This window comes from Pseudopipra pipra, chromosome 10 (assembly GCF_036250125.1).
Source record: "Pseudopipra pipra isolate bDixPip1 chromosome 10, bDixPip1.hap1, whole genome shotgun sequence".
Taxonomy (NCBI): domain Eukaryota; kingdom Metazoa; phylum Chordata; class Aves; order Passeriformes; family Pipridae; genus Pseudopipra; species Pseudopipra pipra.
In genome coordinates, this window is record NC_087558.1 from 15467059 (window position 1) to 15490882 (window position 23824).

Here is a 23824-nt window from a genome sequence, read left to right on the forward strand (position 1 = left end):
TAATAATAAATAAATGCTTTATTCCATTAGATTTGGTGCAATCTTATCTTCACTTCATTAAAATCAACTTTGAAAATAGTCTGATCGTGTCGTTCTTATTTTCTAATGATATGTAGAGCTTTCTTTATATTTTATGACAACTTGAACATATTACAGTCAAACCATCCAAAAACTAACAGAACTTAAGAAAACAACAGACAGACTGGCTAACCAATAAGATTCCAAGTTTGACATGTTACGTGAGCTCCACTGTCTAACTGAGAATATTACTCGAAAATTAAAAAATCCTTCCTGAAAACTGCAGAACAAGGAAATGTTAGTAGAAATAACAAGAAAAAAGAAAGAAAACCAACAAATCATTGTATTCAAAATGGTAATCAGTCATTTTCAAAAGCTGTTGCCTCTTCACTCTATCACTGCTTTTTTGTATTCCAGAATTTCTATTCTAAGTTTCTTGGAGAATTACGGTTCTTCATTTGATACATCTCCAATAACACAAAAATATTATCTCCTTTGTTAGAACAAAGGCAAATAATAAATAATAAATAATACAGTCTATACAGCTGGTCGTCCTACACAGCCTGCCAATGTCACATTACACTGGTTGGTTCTTCTCAAACAGGTGCACTGAGTTTCTGACACAGCGTCAGAACACGGAAAAGTTCGGAGGTGGTTTCTACTCTTTGATAACGAGACGATATTTACAACAACAAACAAACTCCTGACTTAGCTTCGCCTCCGTTGGCGTAACCTCCGGACTCGACCCTGTTGGGATCGTTCAGTTCGTCAAACAGTCCCGTTTCAATGATCTCCTCCTGCCAGGGGATAGGGACAGCACCTGTCGCAAACCTTTTGAAGAACTTCTTATCTTTGTCATCAAACTCAATTCCTCGTACTTCAGAGAAGTCAGCAATGTCTCCAATATCTTTGGCATAGACAACTGATGGATCTGGCACAAATGGAGGGTCAATAAGGTTTGCCTCTAGCCTGTGGAAATTTATCGTTTTGAAGAAATTATGTTTTCTTGGGTCATCGTCTGCATTTCTGCAATAAAGCAAAAGTTTGTTAATCATGGGGATGTTTTGCTCTCCGAGAGGTACAGGTGTGTCTGTGTTATACATGAGGGTACTTTAAAATAAGGAGATAGATATATATAATGCAACACAATTCCTTTTTTCCTAACCAAAGAACGTTGCATTGCACAATATAAGCAAAGCTGAGAAGCAGAAAACACTCTGATCCCATTACTCACTGCTCCACCTCTCAGGGTAAATCAGTCCGGGCAAGGTGCCACGCAGGAGCTGCAGTGCTGCATCTCAGATACCCCTATCCAAAGATACATTCCCACCAGAACTGAACAGAGAGCAGGATGGGAGGGGGACTCTGGAATTTACTGTCAAAAAATGGCAGTTCAACAACTGCCTCTGTATTAACCAGGATAAGAATATCTATCCTATAATCTAGGGTAAGAATATATATTAAACTCTAGGCTGAGGTACCTTGGGTTAATATATCTGGAGACTGACTCTGAGTAACAACAGGAAACTGGTGACAAATGACATTTCTGGTTTTATCTTAATTCAAAGCAGCTACACATTTACATCATAAAACTGTTATGTCACTCAAACACTCCTGCTTTTAGTGACTCTGTTCATGCAAAATAAATACTCCTACAAATGAACAAAGAGTTTTTTAGGCAAGAGATTCACAAATTACGACATTAACAAAAGTATGTGTGCCACTGTCACAAAAACAATCCTTTATTAATATTGTTAATACCTAATTATAAAACCAAGAAAGGACTAAATAATTGTAAATTCATAGGTTAAATGTATCTTACGAAAGACACCTGCAGACCTCAGGGAGAACTTCAGCTGTAAAAGAAACACTGAATTTTTTCACTGTAGACTCACAGAGACACCAGTAGGATATGGTGATGTTAAGAATCATCTGAGCCTCAAATGTGTGCTCACTAAAGTATGACCGAAGACCACAGCTTTTGAACTGTGCCTCTAGTGTCAAGGTATGCAAAGCCTGAGTTTTGAATTCTAGAGAAAAGAGCAGCAGACAGGAGCACTGTACTTTCCACCTATGCATTGTTTTTTTAAATGTATTTATGAATGCACCACTCTTGAAAACAGTAATATAGGAAAACCAAATTTGTCTGGGTTTCGGCCTCAGAAAATGGTAGGTCCTAACACATTGCTTTTGCTTTTCCCACTTCCTTACAGAATCATGCTGGGCAAAGTGCAAGCACTCATGTATTTCTAGACAATGTTCTATGAACAAAAGGTAATGCAAACATTCAGCAAGTCTTTTTATCTTTGCAAGTGTGCAGAAGCACCATTTAGAAGATTTGTGTGACTATGGAAAAATCTTCATTTTTTAAGGCCTCAATACTATGCATGCAGAACAGCTTCTCCAGCTTGCTGCTACTGCCTGTTCCTCCCATGCTGTCCTGCCATGCTTCCAGCCTGCCTTGGTGCTACCCAGGCACGGCCAGGATGAAATCACCAGCTGCCCTTTTCAGCCCCCCTGCTATTGTCACTTTGCACCTCTGGTGCCCAGTTCCTCTGAGCAAGCCACCACCAGCCACTATCTACTGTACACCACCATGACTGGAATGCTAAATCACAGCCTGAAGAATGAGAGAAGCTGCCATCCAGGCACGCTGGGCAATGAAAAAATGATATTTTCTACCCAAAAGAGGCATATGAACGTAATCATACAGATTAAGCCAACAGGGATCATGACCTCTGCACATATATAGTCTTGCAAAATCATCTCCTAACTTACCCAGCCAGTGATACCAAGTACCTGAGCAGCCTGACATGACTTATATATACTTTCACTGGTAGCCTGAAGTGCATTAGAGCTGCTGTTCCAATTAACTAATGTCCTGGGACACTCATGGGCCAGTAGTACTGACATTCTACTGGGCAGATGCACTCACAGAAATTCCCCTTTATTTCACTTTTCCTTTCTGTAACAGAAACCAAAAAGCACTAGAAGCTGGTGGAGGCTCCAAAATGGATTGCTGCAGTGTTTCTCCTCCTGAAACAATAAAAAGTTAAAAAATGTAAAGCTACATGAATGCCACCTACTGGAACTGAGGCATCTTCCACGTAGCTGGAGGTGAACTTAAGCCCTTCCTCTGTGAACTGCCTTTTTACGTAACTTTAACAGGAAGAGCAAATGAACTCATACGAAGTTGGATAATTTTGCATTCTTCCATTAAAAAAAAATTTAAAAGTCACTTTACAGGTTTGGGATTTGAGATGTCAATCCCAAAAAGCTTGAGTGGAGAAAAGGGGTTACATCTTTCCTTAGCTGGTGAAATTGAACCTTCAATAAAAGAGTGTTTTAAAAGGTCAGGTGTACAAAGTAAAGCTGTCTTTGAGCAGCTTTAACTTATGCAACAGGCACTTCTGTAGATAACCCAAGCTCTTGTTGTCCTTAGTAGATTTACAGTACTAATCTCTACAAAAGGATGAGCTGTCCTGAATAGTATTGCCCTGTTTAAGAGGTACATGCAAGCTTTTATTCTCTATCATGCCCAGGAAGGGAATACATCCTATTGCTTTCCTTCTCTAATTATGGCACTAAGAGTAAGGATATCTTAAACAGCAGAAAATTAAAAATAATATGTGCAGTTACCTTTCTGTGTACAATTTCTCCCACTGCTGAGAAGGAATGGAACAAAAAGCAGAGAGAATGATGGTAAATGACCCTCTTGGCACAGGGGATGTGGTTACAGGAAGTGAATCATTTGTTGCTGGTTTTGCTTCAGACTTGCTGAATGAACTTGACCAAGTCATTCAGAATCTCTCAATTCATTTTCTCCTACTCTGAAATTTGTTTACTTCACAAAATGCTGTAAGTCTAAATGTCTGCAAGTATGCTGACTTGTAAGTTAGAATGCTCTACATGGTTTTGTGTTAAATTTACTTTTAAAATAAGCTTTTAAAACATCCTCAAGTCATATAGATTTTGTATTAAACATACTCTATGAGCTGTTGAAAATAACTTTTTTCTGCTGCCTGGCGTAGTTGTTGGGAAAATTCATTAGGCACAAAGAGTAGCTGTCTTCATGTAGCACTAGAATATTAAAGATAAGTGTATTAATGATACATTACCTTTTATTAAATTCTTTCAGATAAATGTTTGCCTAGCATTTTTAAAAACTGTTCCACATTGTTATGAAATATAAATTTAGAAGTCTACGCATTTTCAGTAAGATCCTTTGTCTATTCCACCATTAGACTAGAAAAGCACCTGATACATATATTTGTATTCATAGATGATTCAAATGTAGAGTACTCTAAAGATAGGTACTATCAGTTTCCTATTAATTTTTTACATTTTTATTATATTTTTTATTTTGTCCACAATCTGTCTCATTGGAAATGCACTAAATGATTTAAATACATATATACACACCAACACGCCTCAAAGGCAGCAGAGACAGACAAGTTACACATTACAATGTTTAGCTTTTCAGTTTTCTTCTTATTAAACAGTTCCTTGAAATTTCTAAGGGACACATCTATCAGTCTTCATCAACCCAAAGCCACCTGTAAAGTCCCCAGAAATGTTTTGCTTTATAGGCATTTGTGCCAAATATTTTTTTCCTCCTTTTTCTCCCCGGGATGAGTCAGGAAGACCAGAATCTGTCTAAGACTTTTTTAAAGCAGTTGAGCAAAGCAGAGGGGTTAAAGTCTGTTCAGCAAGAAGCCAATGACGCAGCCTTGCAAGTTAGATATCTGCAGGGAAGAGAATCCACATTGCAGATTTGGATTTCTGCCCACATCATTCCAGTAAGTGATACAGCCTAAGATTGTGTACTCAGTCTGCACTAGCATAGATGCAGGTTTCTACTTGAATATCTTTTACCTTTAGGAAAGAATGTGCAACAAAAATGGGTTGGCCCCTTCTCCCCAAAACTATATAGAGTCTAACACAGAAAATAACAGAAGGGAACTCCTAAGAGTTGTCTGAAGTGAGGATAGATAACCAAACTATTGCAACAACATTCCTTATTTCCATATTATCTTCAAAACTTTCCACCTCTCTCTTCCTAGAAATGAAAGGGAAAATTCAGTACTCTGTAGAAAGTGAAGATGTTACCCATTTTGTGTAATATGTAAAATAATGATGATGTTTGCAGCTTTAATCTGCATTTTACTGAGTCTGAGAAGGCATACCTGCTCCCTAAACGGTCCTCTTTTTTCTTAGCCAAAAACAGTCGGCAAATATCTTTCGCTTCCTCTGTAAAGCTGGCATGTTCAAATTTCACCTCATCTTCCAGAGTTCTTCTTCTAACCTCATCCTTATTGACCTTTTCTTTGAAATCCTTGAATGGCGTTCGTCCAGCAACCATCTCATAAATAGAGCAGCCCATAGCAAACCAGTCCACAGGATAGCTGTAGTCTTCTTCCTTCAGGATTTCTGGAGCCATATAACCATTTGTCCCAGCCTATTGCAAACAGACAGACAGATTTACTACACAGTGTCAGTAATTAAATGCATACAGTTAAACAGACTAGTCTATAATTCTTCCAAAATATTAGAAATACTACTGATAGATTTTTGTATCTAGAAACTCTGCATAATTGACTTCTTTTTATCTGGAAACTGTAAGGTATAACTTACAGTTATAGTTTTAGCATATGGACTATATCTGTCTTTAAACATCTCGGCATATGTGAAAATATGCTGTTCAAAAGTGAAATGTCTGTCCAATTTCCACCTAAAAGTGGTTTATTTTTAAATTCATGTCTATCTTGCTTTCCTCTTCCATATTATTTTTTTTCTGTTGAAGATAGTGTTGTTAGCTTCATCCTGCAAACACAAATAGCAATCAATTTGAAAAGATTTTAAAAAAAGACAAAAATCAGGTAAAAGAATCACTGATTCCCACCCCGTTCAGTGGTTATAACTGGTCCAACACAGGGGTCTGCTGCCAGTGAGAAAACTCTCATCGAGCCGGTAGCTGAGCTGCATGAGGAAGTTCTCACTCGCCTCCCTCTTGGTGTCTGGATGGAAGTTCTACCATCAAGGGCCAAGAAAAACTCCTAAAACCATTGTAAGAAAGTAAACCTATATATTATAATTCATAAATGACACTCATTCGGGTGAAAGATGAGTTTGTATTTCCTGACTAGAACCAGCTGTCTGAATAAAGACTGTGCAGCACTAACAGCCCTTCTCCCGGAGAAGGGACCACTCTCTGGGAGGGGAATCTGCCTGCTTCCTTCCCAGACCAGGCCTGGTACATTCCCCTTGGGGGACAGGCTGCAGTGTCCAAAATAGCTCCTGCTGCCTGTCTCCCTGGAGAGCTGATTCACCTGGGAGGGAGGTGAGGGGATCAGGCTCTCCATGTGCTTTCTGCTGCACCGAGGACGTGAGGCTGCCATCGTACAGCATTCCCTCAGCTGACCCAACATTTACTGCTGCTTCTGAGGCCGCACCTTTTGCATTTACCAGACTCAGCCAACACTGACAGCTATGTCAGAAGTTGCCTGAACCTCTCATATCTGTTTTAAATACTGGGACTGATGTATTACTAGTATTACAATTTAAAATGAAAAACTGTGTGTGTGCAAAATCCCACTAAAGGTTATTCAACTGTCATTATTACTGCTACCAGAATACAAGTAGTGACAGAGATTTACTCCAAAGTAAAACAGTTAGAAAAAGGTAACTTAAACTAGAGCTGATTTGAGCAAATGGTATTTAAAAAAAGCACAGCTCAACAGATACATTTTATTTTATGGGGTTGGGGTAACTCCTCCATTTTGTGCAAATATAGGTACAGTATTTCCAAGACACATCTCCCTATAAACTTTAGCTTGTGTCAGTACACATTATGATATATACTCTACTGTAAACAACATGTGCAGCAGAGAACATGTTAGCATCAATTAAAACATAAGCTTAATGGACAGAAAATTAAATCCAGTTTGTTTTCCCTCTTTGTATTTTTTTTACTTTTAGGGATATAGAGCAAAATCCTCCATTTCGTTGAAAACCAGAAATGAGATGAGAAAAACAAAAATATCAGCTAGGTTGAAAGCAAAGAAAAGGGTAAAAGAAAACTGGTGCCCTCACTAAAGCCACAGAAGCAGAGGCACTGCAGCAGCTGACATCATCCCTCAGGCAATTTGTACTGCTTACATTGAAGTAAACGTTAATATTGAGAGATACCCTGACAGCATTACATTTTTAGGTATGATTACTGCTCTATTCAGAAAAGTGCTCAAACGCAGAGCACAGAACCCAGATCCCTCTGGCACCAGAAGAACCTAGAAGGGAGAGAAGAGGCTGAAAGCATAGAGAAGATTTGGCACAGAAGGATGCACACAGAGCTCATTGTGGATTGGTGAACACAGCTCTAAAGAGGCTTCTGAAATGTTTTTTCTTTTTTTTTTTTTCCTCCTTCTGGGAAGCAATAAAGATTCTTGTTTTTACTGAGGTGAAGCTGGGGCACTAATGCCTTGAAGAATTGATGAGTCATATTATCATCAAAATGTGCCCTGACAGCACAGTGTGGTCTTTCTGATAAGACATTACTTTGCTGCAAGTTAGCATCATCATACAGGACCTGGATACGTCTGACATGGAAAAGTCAGAAATCTGTCACAAATGTGTCTCAAGGCAGCTCCTTCCAGATTGCCTCTCTTTCTTCCACTTGTGTTCTTTCTTCCATAGTTGTTTTTTCAAAAGAAACTGAGTAACCTCAGTCTCTTCCATGTGCATTTTCCACACACCCTCCAGTGGGACACACCATCCAGAAGAACACTGTGCTTTGACATGGTGCTTGTGTTTCCCAAGGATAGAGAAAGCACGGCTGTTATCACAGACCAAAAAGACTCACGACCACAGTTTAATGGAAAATAGAGATGGACCAACAACAGTCTTCCTTCAGACTGAAGTGATGGGCTGTGGACGAGCTGAACTATGAACAAGAACTAAACTTCCAAATTTTAAAGTAGTAGCACTGAAATCTTTTCAGCTCATATTGAGTTGATCCAACTCAATCTGAGGAAGACTAGAAACATATTGTTCCTCTGATACGCCAAACCATTTCAATTCAGAATTTCATGAGAGCTGGTTTTCTCATGGAATTTTATCCAAACTTGAATCTGAAAACAAATCTCTCCCAATCCTGAAGCTTTCCTACTATTTACAATGAAGGAACAGGCTGAGAAGCAGGAATCTAAACCTAATCTCATAACCTCTGAGACTCAAAACCCACCAAAACACTACAATTTTATAGCAGAAACAAAGACATTTCACAAGTAGTCAGCAGTGATGCTTAAGAGGGAAGAAATACAAAACAAAGAGGGGGAAGAAATACAGAAATCTCTGCTATCTTTATCAAAACAGGTAGTTGAAGAAAGAAAGAGAATAGCATAAATTTTAGTCTTTTTCACCTATTTCTACATATGTGTAGCTTTGGCAAAATCATTTGGGAAGAACGATGCTGAAGCCATAAGCATTTCCTGTATTAGGGAAGACAGAAAAGGAAATATTCAGCCTCCGGAACTAAAAAAACATCCATCTTTCAAATGAAGATTTAATTCTCCTTTAATCTTTGGAGAGTAGATAGCATTAGAGGAAAGCTAAAACCTAACATCCCTACACTAATCATTATGGAGAACAAGGTGTCCAAGATCAGATCATCTTTCAAGGAAAAGAGATCCTATGGCAACAGGAAAGGCAGCCTCAATGATTCAGGAGAGGTTCATGTAAGGAGGTGAAACAGCTTTGTGAAGGGAGTTTTTAAACTGTACTCCTCACTAGCAGTGAGATTTGAGCAGCAAAAAATAATGTATTAGGTAGAAAACTTATCCACTGATTCCCAGAGCAGAAGTGAATTAATGAGTTAAATTACTCTCAGCAGGCCAAGGAATAAATAAGTATATATATATTCAAATGCAAAAAGGAAAAAAAAGACAGAAAGCTACCAGAAAAGATAAATGCATTATTTTTGAGAAGGGGTCTCTTTCCCATGGGCTGGTATTGAATATTTAATTTAGTTAGAATTATCTGACCATGCCTCAGAATGGATATCTCTGAGTATGGGATAATGGTTTGTATGATTCTACAGATGTTTTAATTCAATATATATAAGTAATATATAAGTAAATTCAGAAGATGTATATTAACTGAAACCCACTTTTTCATACTAGATCTTATTTTACATGGATAAATTTCACTCTTTTAATGGAAACAGGAAAAATAAAAAACCCACACTCAATTCCTTTGTTGTCAACTCTACACAACTAGGACGTCCATTGGGTTTTGCCTGAGACTAAAACCAAGCACATTATTTTCTTCTTTCCTGTAGAATTCCTGGGAAGACAAGGAACCATTTGAACAAATGTGTTAACTGCTCAAGTGATTTTACAGAGACAAACACATGGTATTAAACCTTCACTGATCTGGAAGCATCTAATGGGACACAGTAAATAAAAATATCACAAAGAAGACAAGGAATGTTATATTATCCCAACTTTTTACAGAAGGCAGAAATCATATGCCATTGCAGAGGCACACAACTTCTTGAAGCATAGTCAGTATAACACTTGCTGGTTTTTGTTTGTTCTCCATTTAATACTGTCTTTTGTGATGATGAGCAGGATGCCTTACTTGCATATGCTGTTTGAAATGTAAAAATAGTCATTACATTTCAGTCAATTAAATTTTAATTGACTTGCTTTTGAAAAGGGTTCACAAATCTCCTTCTCCCTTTATTTCACTATCTTGAGAACAACACAAAATACAGTTTTTCAATAATCCTCTAAAAAGTAATGACCAAATGTTGCCCTTGGATACATTAGTGAAGAAGTTCTGTTAAGTGGAATTGTTCCTTTCAGTGTGGTTTGACAGGGCATAGTAGAAATGACTCATCTGAAAGTATACAAATTTTTCTTCTGTGAAATGCGATCCTGCATACATTTTTAAAAGGTCACAAAATTATAATCTTTTAGTAATACAAGATGTGATCCTGTGAAACACTAAGTGCACTCAGTTCCCAGTGCAGTCAGCAGGTACTGGGCACAGCAGAGCTCCGAGCAGAGCGAGGCCCACAGTGCCCACACTCACACCCCCTCACACACTGCTGGCCCAGAAAGGAAAGCCCCTCGAACACCACCGTGATTCAGCTTCCAGCAGATGCAGGCAAGAAACAGAACTCTCTGGAGCTTTCAGCAGCACAGAAACAGGCAAATGAGGAGAAACGGGATTCAGATCCTCTCTACCTTTTCCCACAGATCTCTGCAAAACAAACTCAATTGATATCATAAACCAAACAGTAAAGCAAATCAGAATGTCTATCTTTTGTTTGCCATGGCACAAGAACTGTTGAACAGAGGAAAAAAAACAAGCTGAGTTTAGCTCTATCAGCTGTTTCCTGGGGCTCGGTCCTTCCTTCCTCCAAGGGGTGCCACTGCCTGCTTTGTTCTCTCGTCCAGCTGTTCCTCCACTCCTTCAGCAATGGCCTTAACAGACCCTGCAGGAATGCAGGAACAGACCACAGAAATCTCTTCTCTGCACACAAGCTAATAGGCCCTAGATGTGGAGAACAACAACTGATCTGCCTCTGTCACTCACTTTACCATCTTAATTCTTCTCCCAAGAGCCACTGTGAGGAGGAAGGAGCGTAATTTAAATGTCACACAGAATTGCAGTTACTCCACAGTTTCTCACCACATGTTCATACAGTCACAAGAAACCTGCTGATCAAATTAATAGGCAACTATCCTTCAAAAGAAGATAAAAAAATCAAATCTAAATAGGACAAAAAGTATTCTGGAAAGTCTCACAGAACAAAGATTTTGCCATATTGTTAATGCTTAGCAAAGGGAAGGACCTTCCTTGGGGACGGCCATTCCTTTGGGATGGTCCATCATAAACTGATGGGCTACTGAGTCAGAAGAACACAAGGACCAACCATTCAGAATACCAGGAAGAGACAATGAGAAAGACTGTACAGAGCTTAGAAGCTACTGAATCCCACATGCTTACACAAGTTTGAAGACCAAACTTTTTTTGTTTTCATATAGGAACATAATTTTCATAGGGAAAGCTGTTTGCTTTAAAAAAGCCCACAGAGAAAAAGCACAAAAGGGACAAAACAAATTTATGTTATATTAGAAAAAAAAAGAAAGCAAAATGGGTTCAATGTCACTAAATGGTATAGTAAAAACTCCACCATTGGTTTTTACTCTTTTAAATTTGAAGGGAGTTGCACAAATGAAGGGGAAGGCCACTCTGTGCAGTAGGGACAGGCTGCCTCTGTGCTCCTACTTGGGAAGAGAAACAGACACAGGTACAGCGTGTTTTTCAGTTTAGATTCACACTCTGTGGAAGTCAAAGGAATAAATGGCTTGAAGAAAGTAAAGTTACTCCAGTAACTGGGCACCAATTTTAATTTTGGATTCTTGAGCATCTCCCCGATTTCTTCTGCACGATCTCACGTAAACCTTTGCCTCAGATCCCTGCTGGAGATAGAACCTGCTAACATTCCCAACGTGGGGAAGTGTCATCAGAAGAAATACACATTCATAGACAGGGAAGCAATCAGGCATTATAGCGATGGAGCATTTTGGACAAGCAGAGCATTTGGTACAGACTCATAACCACACAATTAGAATTCAAGAATTATAAGGGTTCTCCAGTCTTCCTGTAACATAATTTTCCCTTTAATTTCCTTTTAAATTTCTCCTGACCATTTCCCATTTATAATGTGGGAATAATAATACTTCAGAGATGTTTATGGTTTCATTATTTAATGATGACAGAATATTTCATAAACACTGTTAATAAGGGAGAAAAGTCTTCATCTACTGAGCTCTGTCTATATTTTATGAAGCTCTTCATAATGAATGCAAACACTGTATCATGGCAGCACGAGCAGGCTGCTTTCTCAGAAGGGGGTCATCCAAGAGAAATTCTGTGTTCTGTGCAGGGGACTGCAGGATGCCCTGGGAAGGAGATGGGCCCTCCAATGTGGGTACAGCCACCGTAGGTTAAGCAGTGAGAATGTCAGTGAGGCCTGGACAGTTCCTGTTGATCACTGAAATCTGCGGGATTTCACCCACCTTATCTTTCAGGATTATGACTAATGTTGGAGGTACAATTCTCTGAAATGTAAATCCAGGAAGATGAGTACTGGCTGCATCAGACCAGAGGCCCATATAGCCAGTTTGGGCCATCACCATATGATGGTGAACTGGCCAAAGAATGGATGTATAGGGAGGTCTGTAAGAACCTGGTGTGTACATTGAGTTACACTGAGACTTCTCTAACACCTTCCTTAAACTCCAACTACTCGCAGTTTAAGGGCTTCCAGAGACAGAAATGGTTTCTCTCAGCAAAGTTATTTTCCATCAGTTGTCCACTCTCCCCCTGAACTAGATAAATTCTTAGACACTACAAGACCTTTTGCAAGAGTCCAGCAGCTTAACTACACCCCGTGCTGAGAACCACCCACCTGCCACCTTTCACTAGTACATTTTAAACCAAGCCCACAGTTTTCACCTCCATGTGTCTGTAATTCTAGGATTTTGTCTTAAAAAAAAAAAAAAGTAATTATATGTTTGTTAACTGAAATTATTCATGACAGTAAGTGGGATGTCACATGTGGTCCAGTAAGAATGGAAGTGCTACACCATCTCACAGCTGTTCATGCAATACTGCTTCTGGTCAAAGCTGTCAAATCAAAAGTTCAAAGAATTACATTGTCAGCCAAATGCTTCATTTCTTATCCAATGAAACAAAAACATCTTTGATGATGGTGAGTCAACAAGTGGCACATTAGATGATTTATCAGAAATCATTTCAGAATGTACACTATTTTTATAGAAAATGCTATAGCATTTATTGTGAGATTAAGCTGAATCAAAAACAATGTTAAAAGTCATGAAAAGACACCGCATGCTACATCATGAAGGGCTCCACTGTCTTTCCCAGACAGAAAAAATGTCACATGAGTGACATGCCATGTGTAGGAAAAGCATTCCATGGGACATATTGCATTCTCAAAATTTTAGATGACTATAGTATCCTTTCTGCCATCTCCAAAACTGCAGGAGGCAGAATGGTCCCACAAAATCATTTTTGCTCCCTTTACTTGCATAATCATGGCATTTATAGAATTATTTATGTTGGAAGAGATCCTAAGATCATCAAACCCAACCGTTACCCCAGCACTGCCAAACCTACCACTAAACCATGTCCCTAAAAGTGCCACATCTACACGACTTTCAATACCTTTAGTGGTGGAATGGTGACTCCACCGCTTCCCTGGGCAGCCTCTTCCAACACTTGGCAATCCTTCTGGAGAAGAAACTTTGCCTAATATCCAATCTAAACCTCCCTTGGCACAACTTTAGGCCATTTCTTGTCCTGTTGCTTGTTGCCTGGGAGAAGACACCAACCCCCACCCAGCTACAATCTCCTTTCAGGGAGTTGCAGAGAGCAATAAGGTCCCCCCGAGCCTCCTTTTCTCCAGTTCCCTCAGCTGCTCCTCATCAGACTTGTGCTCCAGACCCTTCCTCACCTCCATTGCCCTTCTCTGGACACGCTCCAGCACTTCAATGTCTTTCTTGCAGTGAGGGGCCCAGAACTGGACACAGCACATGAAGTGTGGCCTCACCAGTGCTGAGTACAGGGGGACAGTCACTGCCCTGGTCCTGCTGCCACACTATGGCTGATACAGGCCAGGATAACATTGGCCTTCTTGGCCACCTGGGCACACGATGGCTCATGTTCAGCCAGATGTTGACCAACAACTCCCTTTTCCCACTGGGCAGCTTTCCAGCCATTCCTCCCCCAGCCTGTAGCACTGTGGGGGGTTGTTGTGATCCAAGGGCAGGACCCAGCACTTCACCTCACTGAACCCTGTACAATTGGCCTCAGCCCATCAATCCATTCTGTCCAGATCCCTCTGCAGAGCCTTCCTCCCCTCCAGCAGACCCACACTCCCACCCAACATGCTGTCATCTGTGAACTTGCTAAGGGTGCACTCAATCCCCTCATCCAGATCATTGATGGACATTAAACAGGGCTGGCCCCAGTACTGAGCTCTGGGGAACCCTGCTGGTGACTGGCCCCAGCTGGATGTAATTCCATCCACTACCACTCTCTGGGCCCAGCCACCCAGCCAGTTTTTAACCCAGGGAACAGTGTACCCATCCAAGCCATGAGCAGCCAGTTTCTCCAGGAGAATGCTGTGGGAAACAGTGACAAAGAATTTACTACGGTCCAGGCAGACATATCCACACTCTCTCTGTCCACAGAGTGGGTCATCCTGTCACAGAAGGAGATCAGGATGGTCAAGCAGGACCTGCCTTTCATAAACCTGTGCTGGCTGGGCCTGATCCCTTAGTTGTCTGGTATGTGCTGCATGACAGCTCTCAAGATGATCTGCTCCATGACCTTCTCCAGTACCGAGGTCAGGCTGACAGGCCTGTAGTTCCCCGGATCCGCTGTCTGGCCCTTCTTGTGGATGGGTATCACATTTACTCATGTCCAGCCAAAATGAGTCCCCCAGGGACCTCCCTGGTTTGCCAGGATGGCTCAGAAATGATGGGAAGTGGCTTCGTGAGCACCTGTGCCAGCTCCTAACTGGCCCCACAGACTTGTGTGGATAAGACTTCATTCTGTAAAGTGTATGTTTAGAGATTAAAAAAAAAACAAAACACCTGTCACAGTGATGCAGTTCAAAACAACTGTGACTGTCAAAATTTTTAAGAACAAAGTTCTGCTAGTAAAAACACCAATATTACATGTCATACTTAAAAATTCATAAGCAGAATGGTGGTTTTGAAACTGCAAAACAGCAGCAAGTCCCTCTAATTCTGAACAAAGGAGCTGTCATTTTTCGAAGTGCAAAGGAAGAACAGATTTTTACAGAATCTTATCCAATAAGAATGCCATGTGATAATGAACAAAGGTCAACTGTAGAATAGCGTGCTGAGTTATTTTTTATTTCACAAGTCTAAACCCTCCTCCTGCTTCTCATCTGCCTTGAAATTAAACTGCAAGTTTCAGGAACATCTAAATAGATTTCCTTCTGTTTTCCTAAGAAATAGAATCTTATGATAAACAAACATACAGGAGGGCAAAAGGACATTTTGAGTAAGATTTTAACCAAAACATGTTTTTCCTATAAAAATATTATGATGTCCTTCAAATATATAAAACATAGCACAGGAAAACTGTGAAGAAGCCTGAAACCTCTGAAGATATGAATGCACTTTTATAAATACTACAAAAATCTGTTTGTGTTATTTTTCGCAGTTATTATGTCAATATTTAAGCTCTGTGGCTCACACGCATCTGCACCAAAGTCCTTCACCATTTACATGCAACAGTTGCTTCGCACAAAGGCCAAACCCAGTAAGGGCAGAAAGTTCTTCCCGAAATAAACGGCAAATACACTCTGACTTCTGGAAAAACGGAATTAAGTCCTCTATATTTCAATATGCAGAGGATATGAGGGTAGTAAACAGAAGAACACACTGACTTTTCTCACAACCATTCTCAGGTTTAATTAAGGTCTAATGAAGAAGTATTACTTTTTTGGATAAGGGCAGGAGCACTTGACTCACAAGAAGTGAATTTTGAGTAGTATGAGAAAAAGTTGTAGAGACTTCAAGAAAAAGATGACAAAAAACCTGTTCAAGTGGAGAAACTTGGGATGGAGGCTCCTCGTTTCTGTCATATATGAAAAAAACTAGTTGAAGAATCAATCAGGTACATAACTAGACCAAACACTTGGTCTATGGGAAGCCACCTGTGCAGGCTCTCAGTTTCTCCTTGTTGTCTATTTCAATTATGTAAGACAGAGAGAATATCAACATTTTAAAAGTCATAATTTTAAGATACAAGCTAGTTTTTGCACAGAATGATCCACACATCAGATGAGATGCTACAGGCACATTTGTATGAAATCATGATATTTCTTAAAGTCCTGAATAATTTTATTACCACTGGAAAAGAGTTTCTGTTTCCAGTGATATCAGTAAGAGCTCTGCCTGAGTAAGTGTGAATATATACATTTCTTGGGAGATTGCACAGGTACATGTATGTATCACGAGAAGATCCCATCTAATCCATGTCTGATGAAAAAAAATACATTGTAAGTAGCTTTTAATTGCCTTCTACTTTCTTTTATTTCCAAGACTGTTGTTATTTTAATTTGTGTGTGGGGTTTTTTTGGTGATTTCTCCATTCCAAAACCAGTTAGCACTTCACAAGGACAAATTAGCACACATAGTGAAATTAAAGTTTTCTAAATTCTGTCATTATTACTGTACCAATTACTTACAACTGCCTATGTATGTTCAAAGTGACATTCACATGGAAAGTTGGATGTTTCTACTGGATGCTTTAGCAATTGAGAAGAAGGGGAGAAAACTAAGGCTGGATATCCAACTCTTTCTAGATCTTTGTAAGGAGCACTGTTTCTGAAAGCAGGGTATTTTTATTTATAATAGTTGCAGGCAATTGGCACACAGCACACAACTATTTTTCAAAAGGAGGATATGTAATGGCAATACTTAAAGAATAGCAAGGCTGCTACTTCAATTACATAAGTATTAAATCACCAGTTGCACAATGCCTTTTCTGCAGCATAAACACACACTACTTTTTAAGAAGACCATATTGAACTCACCCATCTAAAAATCAAAAAACCTTTCTACCCATAAAGAAAATTTGGCTGGTGAACAGTATATAAACATTATAGTTTCACAGACACCTTCACTGAAAACTTAGAAAATGTCTAAAACAGGAACTCATTAACTAGCTCATTACTTGTGCCATGTGACAACCTAATCACCTAATAAGATTTAGAAAAGGGATTAATGGATCCTCCAGGTGATGTGTGGGTGATGTGCATTTATTCATACATGAGGGGCTGGGAATTTTTTTATGCTTTAAAAGCATAAGAAATTTCATCTTTAATAGCTCGTACACCCATGAGAGGTATACAAAACTTTCAGAATTCATCGAAATTTCTAATGAAATGAATACACAGATAAATCCATATATTACATTCTATAGATTAGTAGTAATATCCCTTAATTAGTGACTGAAAATTGTAAGCCCTAAATTGTCAGTTCAGACCATCATCCAAAATCTAGAAACAGATCTGTGATGATAGGCACTTCACTCAGATACCAGTACAATACAGATTTGGCCTGGAAGGAATATATTTTCTGCTTTGGCTTATAAAAATGCCCTTATAAAACTGTGTCCACAAAATGGTGAACTGATTAGATTTCATTTGATAAACCTGTCTTGGAGCCATATATCCTTTTGGGTGAAAAAACCCAAACCTATACAAATCACTTTTTTTTAAGTGATAACAGTTTGGTAGTCATACTCAAAAAGCATGTTATGATGTAAATTTTCTCTGATTTTAAGTCACAATAGAAGTGTGAACAAAAATTAACAGCACCATTTTTATTTTATTACAGAGGTACATGGTGAAGCTTAATGTAAACTGTGTAAATCTGTTCTTTGGTCTTCCTGTGTATGACATTAGTTTAAATAATAACAATATCTAGCCCTCATAAAATGGTTTTTGGAGGAGCTTTCAAAGGATTCAAATATGACTAGTTTACAGAAATGCAAAATGACACTGGGAATTATTATTGATTTAACTCACTCATAGCTATGATACAGAAAATGAAAAAAAAATACCTTCTTTTTCTTTCTTCTTATTTCAATGTTCTGAATTAATAAAACTGCATTTAACAGAAATTCCTATAATGCATTACAATCATTACACTATTCATTGCAGTTTTTGCCCTAACAAAAAGCACACAATGGTGAATAGAGCTTCTAAAAACAGTGAACAACAGAAGAAGAGTCATTAACAACTTGATGACTGTCATAGGTGACCAATATTGCTTTGAGATTCAACCCTCATACCCATAGAAGTGGTTACACATTGCTAAACACACTGTTTCATTTTGTTTTTTTCCCCTCTGCCAAACCCCACATATTTACAAGTAAGAAAAACTGCCCTTCAACAACATTATTTTTTCTGACCATAGTAACTGCATGGATCTGGAACTTGCACAGTACAGTAACTTTATAGCTCTGGGTTCACTGATCAAAATGCCATCTTCACAAACAAAACAACATTCCCATTTCACGTAAGTTCTACTTAAAAACCTGCCTTAGCTTTCATAGAAACTGCATTTTTGTATCCAAAACACTATGCATTCCCATTTTATAATTATTTACTATCTATACATTCAGCAGTTTCCATCTTTTCTTTCAGTGAGAACTAAAACCACTCATAATACAAACTTCCTAAACTGCCAGGAAAAGAAAATTTCCTTCAAAATTACTGTATTTACTGACATCAAAAATGTGCACTTCAAGCAGGATGCAAAAGGCCACTAGAAGGTCCTCTCTTCTACTGAATTTCTAGTGTGAAAGACTTGGGGAGTTTAACATAAGGCAGTTAGACCAGGTTATTATAATGTTGCTTCTGTTTCTTCATATTCTTAGTGTATTTCAGACACATTCTCTCATTATATATATATCTTTAAGCTCCAGATACCTTGAGAGAAATAGGCTTTTTTCATAGTTAAGCTACCTACATATTTCTTGTGTAAACCTCCTGATGTTATCACAAATCCAGATGAGTTTGGGCTGACCACAGGCACAGCTAAGTGCTGCACAATCTAATCCACACAACAAAATCCAGTTCGTCATCCATCTTTTTCTTCCTACACATGCAGACAGGCAGGTACATTTGCAAACTGTCATATGTGCTAACTTTACCAGGATTTAATTTTTGGGGAGGAGGAAGGTTGGCAATGGTTCATTGTGCAGCACCACGAACGCCTACAATGCAATCACTTCAGAGTAACGTACAAGAAATTGTATTCTTCTAGGAGCAAAAGTGGAATACAAGGAGTCATATGTTTGACTGCTGCTCATTAAAAAAGTAATTGGTTAAATCCCTGACTATGCAGGATTTCTCAAGGCACAAGGCATCTGCCCCCCTAAAATGATTGGTTCAAGAGCTTAAGAGAAACAACAGGTCAGGTTGATTCTACTCTTTCTGTGCAAAATAAGTTATTTTACTACATGCAGCAGTTAGAGAGTCAATTAACCAAATCTTCTTACAACCTGTCTCTTAGAATGAAATGACTATGTAAGGTCTTTAGCAAAGAATAAATTGCAGGGAATTAAGTCTTGGACTTATCAGGCATTAGAAATAGAACAGCTTCACTTCCCACTTCCCATGTTCAACGAATTTGTACTCACCCTCTGAGTGATGGGTTTTCCCTCTTTGACTTGCACTGCCAATCCAAGATCAGACAGTCTGCAATTCCCATTATCATCCAGGAGGACATTCTCTGGTTTCATATCCCGGTACACAATGTTGATGGAATGGAGATGCAGAATCCCACAGGTGATCTGAGCTGAGTAATAGATGATCCTCTTCATTTCCAAACCCCGTTCTCCCACGTTGTAGATGTGATACTTCAGATCCCCTCCATTCATGAGGCTCATAACAAGACACAGATGGGTTTTGCTCTCATAGGCATAAGCCAGTGTGACTATGAAAGGGCTGTTGACCTTCTCCAGGATCTCTTTCTCCAGCAGTGCCATCTTCTCTCCACTTTTCTTTTTCAACCTTTTTTTATCCAGTTTCTTGCAGGCATACATCTTGCCAGTATTCTTCACCTGGATGGCACAAACCTAGAGAAGATGCATACGGAAAAGTAATGAAGGAATTTTACACAGGGACTGGAATATCAAGGGTAGTAGTAGGCAGAAATTGGGGAATCACTGATGCCTATAAGTAGCTGCTGATGCTAACTTCCATGGAAGAGTGTATTAGCAGAGAAAATAAGGGAAAAAACAAAAGTACAATCTGTTCTGAACCAGTATATGGTTGACCTGATGCAAAGTTCTTCAGGACACCGTTAGCAGACACATATTAGCAAATAAGAGGAACAAGGACAAGAACAAAATTCTGTAACCAAGAGAATAAGCAGCGTATACAGATTGCATCTGTACAGTTTAACTCTCTTGCCTCTCAAAAAAGGTAGTCTCACTCATACTGTAATTTGGGAACAGATCATGCTATTCCCTACACTGCAGCTAGGAATTAGCTGGGACCGTGTGAGCTACCACAGGCTAAAATGGTGCCAAGGAGCATTAAATCCATACTTAACTATATGGACAGTCATGCAAGTTTTTGTAAAGAAGCCTGTTTTTTTACTAGCATAGGTACAGAATGTAAAAACTTCAAAGCAGCTCTTCACTAACTCTATCACAGTACAAATAACCTAGCCCAATTTCTGGAAAACAGGCAATCTGAAGGGGCAGTTTTGCAAATCTTTACACAATTTCTTAATCCACTGCTCTTTGCAAACCCACCTGCTGGTCTTGAAAGGGAAGGGATGACTCACATCCTTAAAAGTGCAGCTCTTACCTCTCCAAAGCCACCTTTGCCCAGCACTCGGAACTCATAGAAGTATTTATCAGTTACCGGTTGCTTCTCAAAAACTTTCCACTGGATGAATTTGTCATAGAAGGGGCTGGTCTGGAAATCCTGGAAGGGCTTGTCTTTAAGGAAGACTTTGGTTTCTTCCTTGGCCAGCTGCATGACATTCTCATAGTCTTTTGCAGTAGCTGCCTGGCATTTGCTGACCAAGTCAGAGCTCATGAAAGACAGATAGTTTTTGGAGCCTTCCTTAAGAAAATTGGTGACCATATTTTCCATGGTACTGTTCTTGATGCTGTCCTCTGCCAGCTCCCAGTTTGATACCTCATCCAGGAAGTCCCTAGCTACCAAATATTCTGGCACTGTCTCTAAGAAATCTCTGAAGAATTTCTTGCCAATGGGCTGCTGCTCACAGATGCTTTCATAATCAGCAACAATGGACTCTCTCTGCTCTTTGCATTGGTCAAGTTTGGGCAGTGAAAGGCTCTTACGTCTCTTTTGCATCTCCTTGGTGTCTGCCTCTCCACTCTTCCTCGCCTGGAGGTAGGCCGTGTTGGCAATCAGGTTGTCGAGTCCCCCCATGTCACACATCTTGGCAAGCTCTTGGGGTGGCAGAGCCTGGTTTCACACAAAATGAGTAACTGGCCCAAGTGCTGTACTGGAGCTGCCCTGCACTTCTCCCTGCCAGTGGTGTGCTGAGGTCTTCTGAAAAACACCAGAGAGACCAACTGCTATTGCATTAAATACCTCTCAAGGATTTTCCCTAAGTACCTTTAGATATATGCACCATTTGTGGAAAGTGACTGGTAAGAGGTTTCTCTGTAAGGAGCTTTGAGTTTGCTATGTATAGCCGAGGGATGACATCCTGGGCAAACCTTCCCAGCAGCACCAAATGCACGTGGTTCAGCTGGTGTTTTTCAGAATGGGCTCTGACAACCTTTAAATGTACTGAGATTCCCCCTACTTGCACTGTCCCTGGCTGCTGGGAACATGCAGAGATTCCCGTCTGCAATACATGCTCTCTCCAACTCAGGGGCACTTTGGCCACAGTCAGGACAGCCCTGGATCTCCCTCGCCCAACAAAGAACCCCGGCATAGCCACAGTTACATAGGCTGGGATCTGATTTTATGAAAAACAAATCTGCCAGGCCTAAACAGAAGTTGACGTAGATGAACATGAGATGTTGAGCTTTAAATTACCACAGGATTTGAGCATCCACACTTCCAAAACTCAAGTTATACTCAACATCAGTGATGAGCTCCACAGACAGCTCATGCCAGCCCGGATGCCTGGCGTTGCTCTGTCTGAGCAGATTACGTGCAGGCTAAGAACCAAAAATAGTGATCCCTACATACAAAACAACATACACTTCTGACTTCATCTCCTACCCACAGAAAAAAGGAAAAACACTTCACATGACCAGCCAAATCTTGCCAAAACACTTCTATGTTTTGGCCTTGGTTTATTTTCTCTGCTGAGCTTTGTGACAGAAAGTGTCGGGATGAGAAGATGGCAACTGCATATAGCTGAGGTGACATCAACAAAGGGACAAAGCTGATTATAATCAAGTGAAGGCAAATTCCACTTGACTTTACTTGCTGGCTGCCTACCAGGAGGTATTTTTTTCCCTCAAAAGAATAAGAATGATGTGTGGCACTTACTAGGCTAAGCCCCCTTCTGCTGTGGGGTCAGGTGACTTGGCTGTAAAAACTTTCTTTAAATATAAGGAAGGTATTATGGGAACAAGAAAAGAAGTTTCATGATTCCTCCAGTAGCACTGGGGTCAAGCTGTATACTCTTGAGGTCAAGGTCAAGTTTCTTTGCCCCTCCCTTCCCCCAGTCTTAGAGCAAGCTGAAGAGCTGAATCACAAAAACTAAACATCAAGAGTAATAACAGGCACCTTTCAGACTCCCTACAGTAAGTGCTAAGCCCTTCTTGGCTGCTTTTTGCCACTCTACAACCATGTAGTATTTTGTTTTTACAAGCATTAATCTTTGTTGAATCCATTTGACATAAAACTCATATTTAACCAAATTACCTTGGAGGTGTGTTTTCCAGGTGGGATTGAGGGGGCCATCCACTGCAAACTGCTGTGTGTGCATGTTAACAGGGGTACTCTGAGGCAGAGTATTTGAAAGCCTGGCCAGTTCTGCCAGGTGAGAGCAAGCAGGGCCAGGAGGTGGTTACATAAAGGGCTGAACAGTGCAGTGTGGGTAAAGCTCAAAATAGCCAGAGGAAGGAATGGGGAATTCTCCTGGTGGCTTTCCTGAAAAGGGTGCCTACAGCAACACATTCCTGGGTAGAGAGGAAAGAAAGGAGGTAACAAAGCTTTCATTTCAGGTCCTGAAATTCAGCAGGGTCTTCTTTACATTTAGTCAGAATGCCACCACAGCTCAAAGAGCAGAGTACAAATGGCAGGAAGTTGGGGTCCTAAGGCTGAACTCAAGCTTACACCAGCTATTGATATATTCAAGTCTAAGCAAATCAAGAGAACACCTAATGTTTATGCAATCTATGGAAGACAAACATTTACACTCCAAAAACCTTCTACTCTGATAAGTAGACTCTTTCCTAGTTTCTATGGGACATAAACTTTCACTAAAAGAACATAATTTCATGAAAAGCAAAATCTAACAATATGATCATTCAACTCATATTCATTACTCCAGTCACTTTTGAGAGAAGACTCTAGCTAGATGTGCTTGTTGACTTATCCAAAGCAGTATTTATTAAACACTGGAAAAAAGTAGCTCAGCATTAATCTATTAATTGATAAAAGCTGTTTAAGATAGTGCTACCTACTCATAAAACAGTACGTTTGGGTGAGAAGCAAAACTGATTTATTTTGCAGGCACAAGAGGTGAACAATGACAGAACTGAAAATGGAGACTTACTAACAACTATGCTAATGGAATATCAGGATATGATTTGGAAAAGAAAATTTCTCTGGTGCAAAGCTTATAGAAAGAGTGGGACCTAAGCTCATCTCTAAATCACAGACAAAATATGCAGGACTTAAAATTCATTACCTTATGTTCTAGACGAACCTCAATTACTGGTCAACAAGATACTTATAATACACAAACAGATACACACAAGTATCAGCTGCTTTGATTTCAACATTAACTCTCCTAACACCTCATTTGTGTCAATACCCCTTGGACCCAACACTTTGGAAAAACTCTTCTACAACTGTAATTCTCAGGTACTCTTGCCATGCACATGATGTGAACTAAAAGCAGGGCTTGTTACTCTCCATATTCACCTACAGACCAAAGAAAAATGAAGAAAGAAGTCCTCTGATGGGACTAGATGGCATTAACAGAGGTTA

At 39.7% G+C, this 23824-nt stretch overlaps 1 protein-coding gene across 2 annotated transcripts; it reads right to left on the bottom strand.

Moving 5' to 3' along the window:
* On the bottom strand, window positions 1-23727 carry GRK7 (G protein-coupled receptor kinase 7). 2 transcript variants are annotated; one of them, XM_064666431.1, is made up of 5 exons: window positions 22532-23727; window positions 20480-21196; window positions 19303-19740; window positions 5205-5476; window positions 1-1044 (listed from the first exon to the last, which is right to left on the bottom strand). In XM_064666431.1, exons 2-5 carry the CDS (start codon window positions 21080-21082, stop codon window positions 702-704), a joined length of 1656 nt encoding a protein of 551 aa, XP_064522501.1. In that variant the 5' UTR covers window positions 21083-21196; window positions 22532-23727; the 3' UTR covers window positions 1-701. The 2 variants fall into 2 exon arrangements, with proteins under 2 accessions (XP_064522501.1, XP_064522502.1); XM_064666432.1 differs by lacking the exon at window positions 20480-21196.
* Between the last annotated feature and the right edge of the window lie 97 nt (window positions 23728-23824).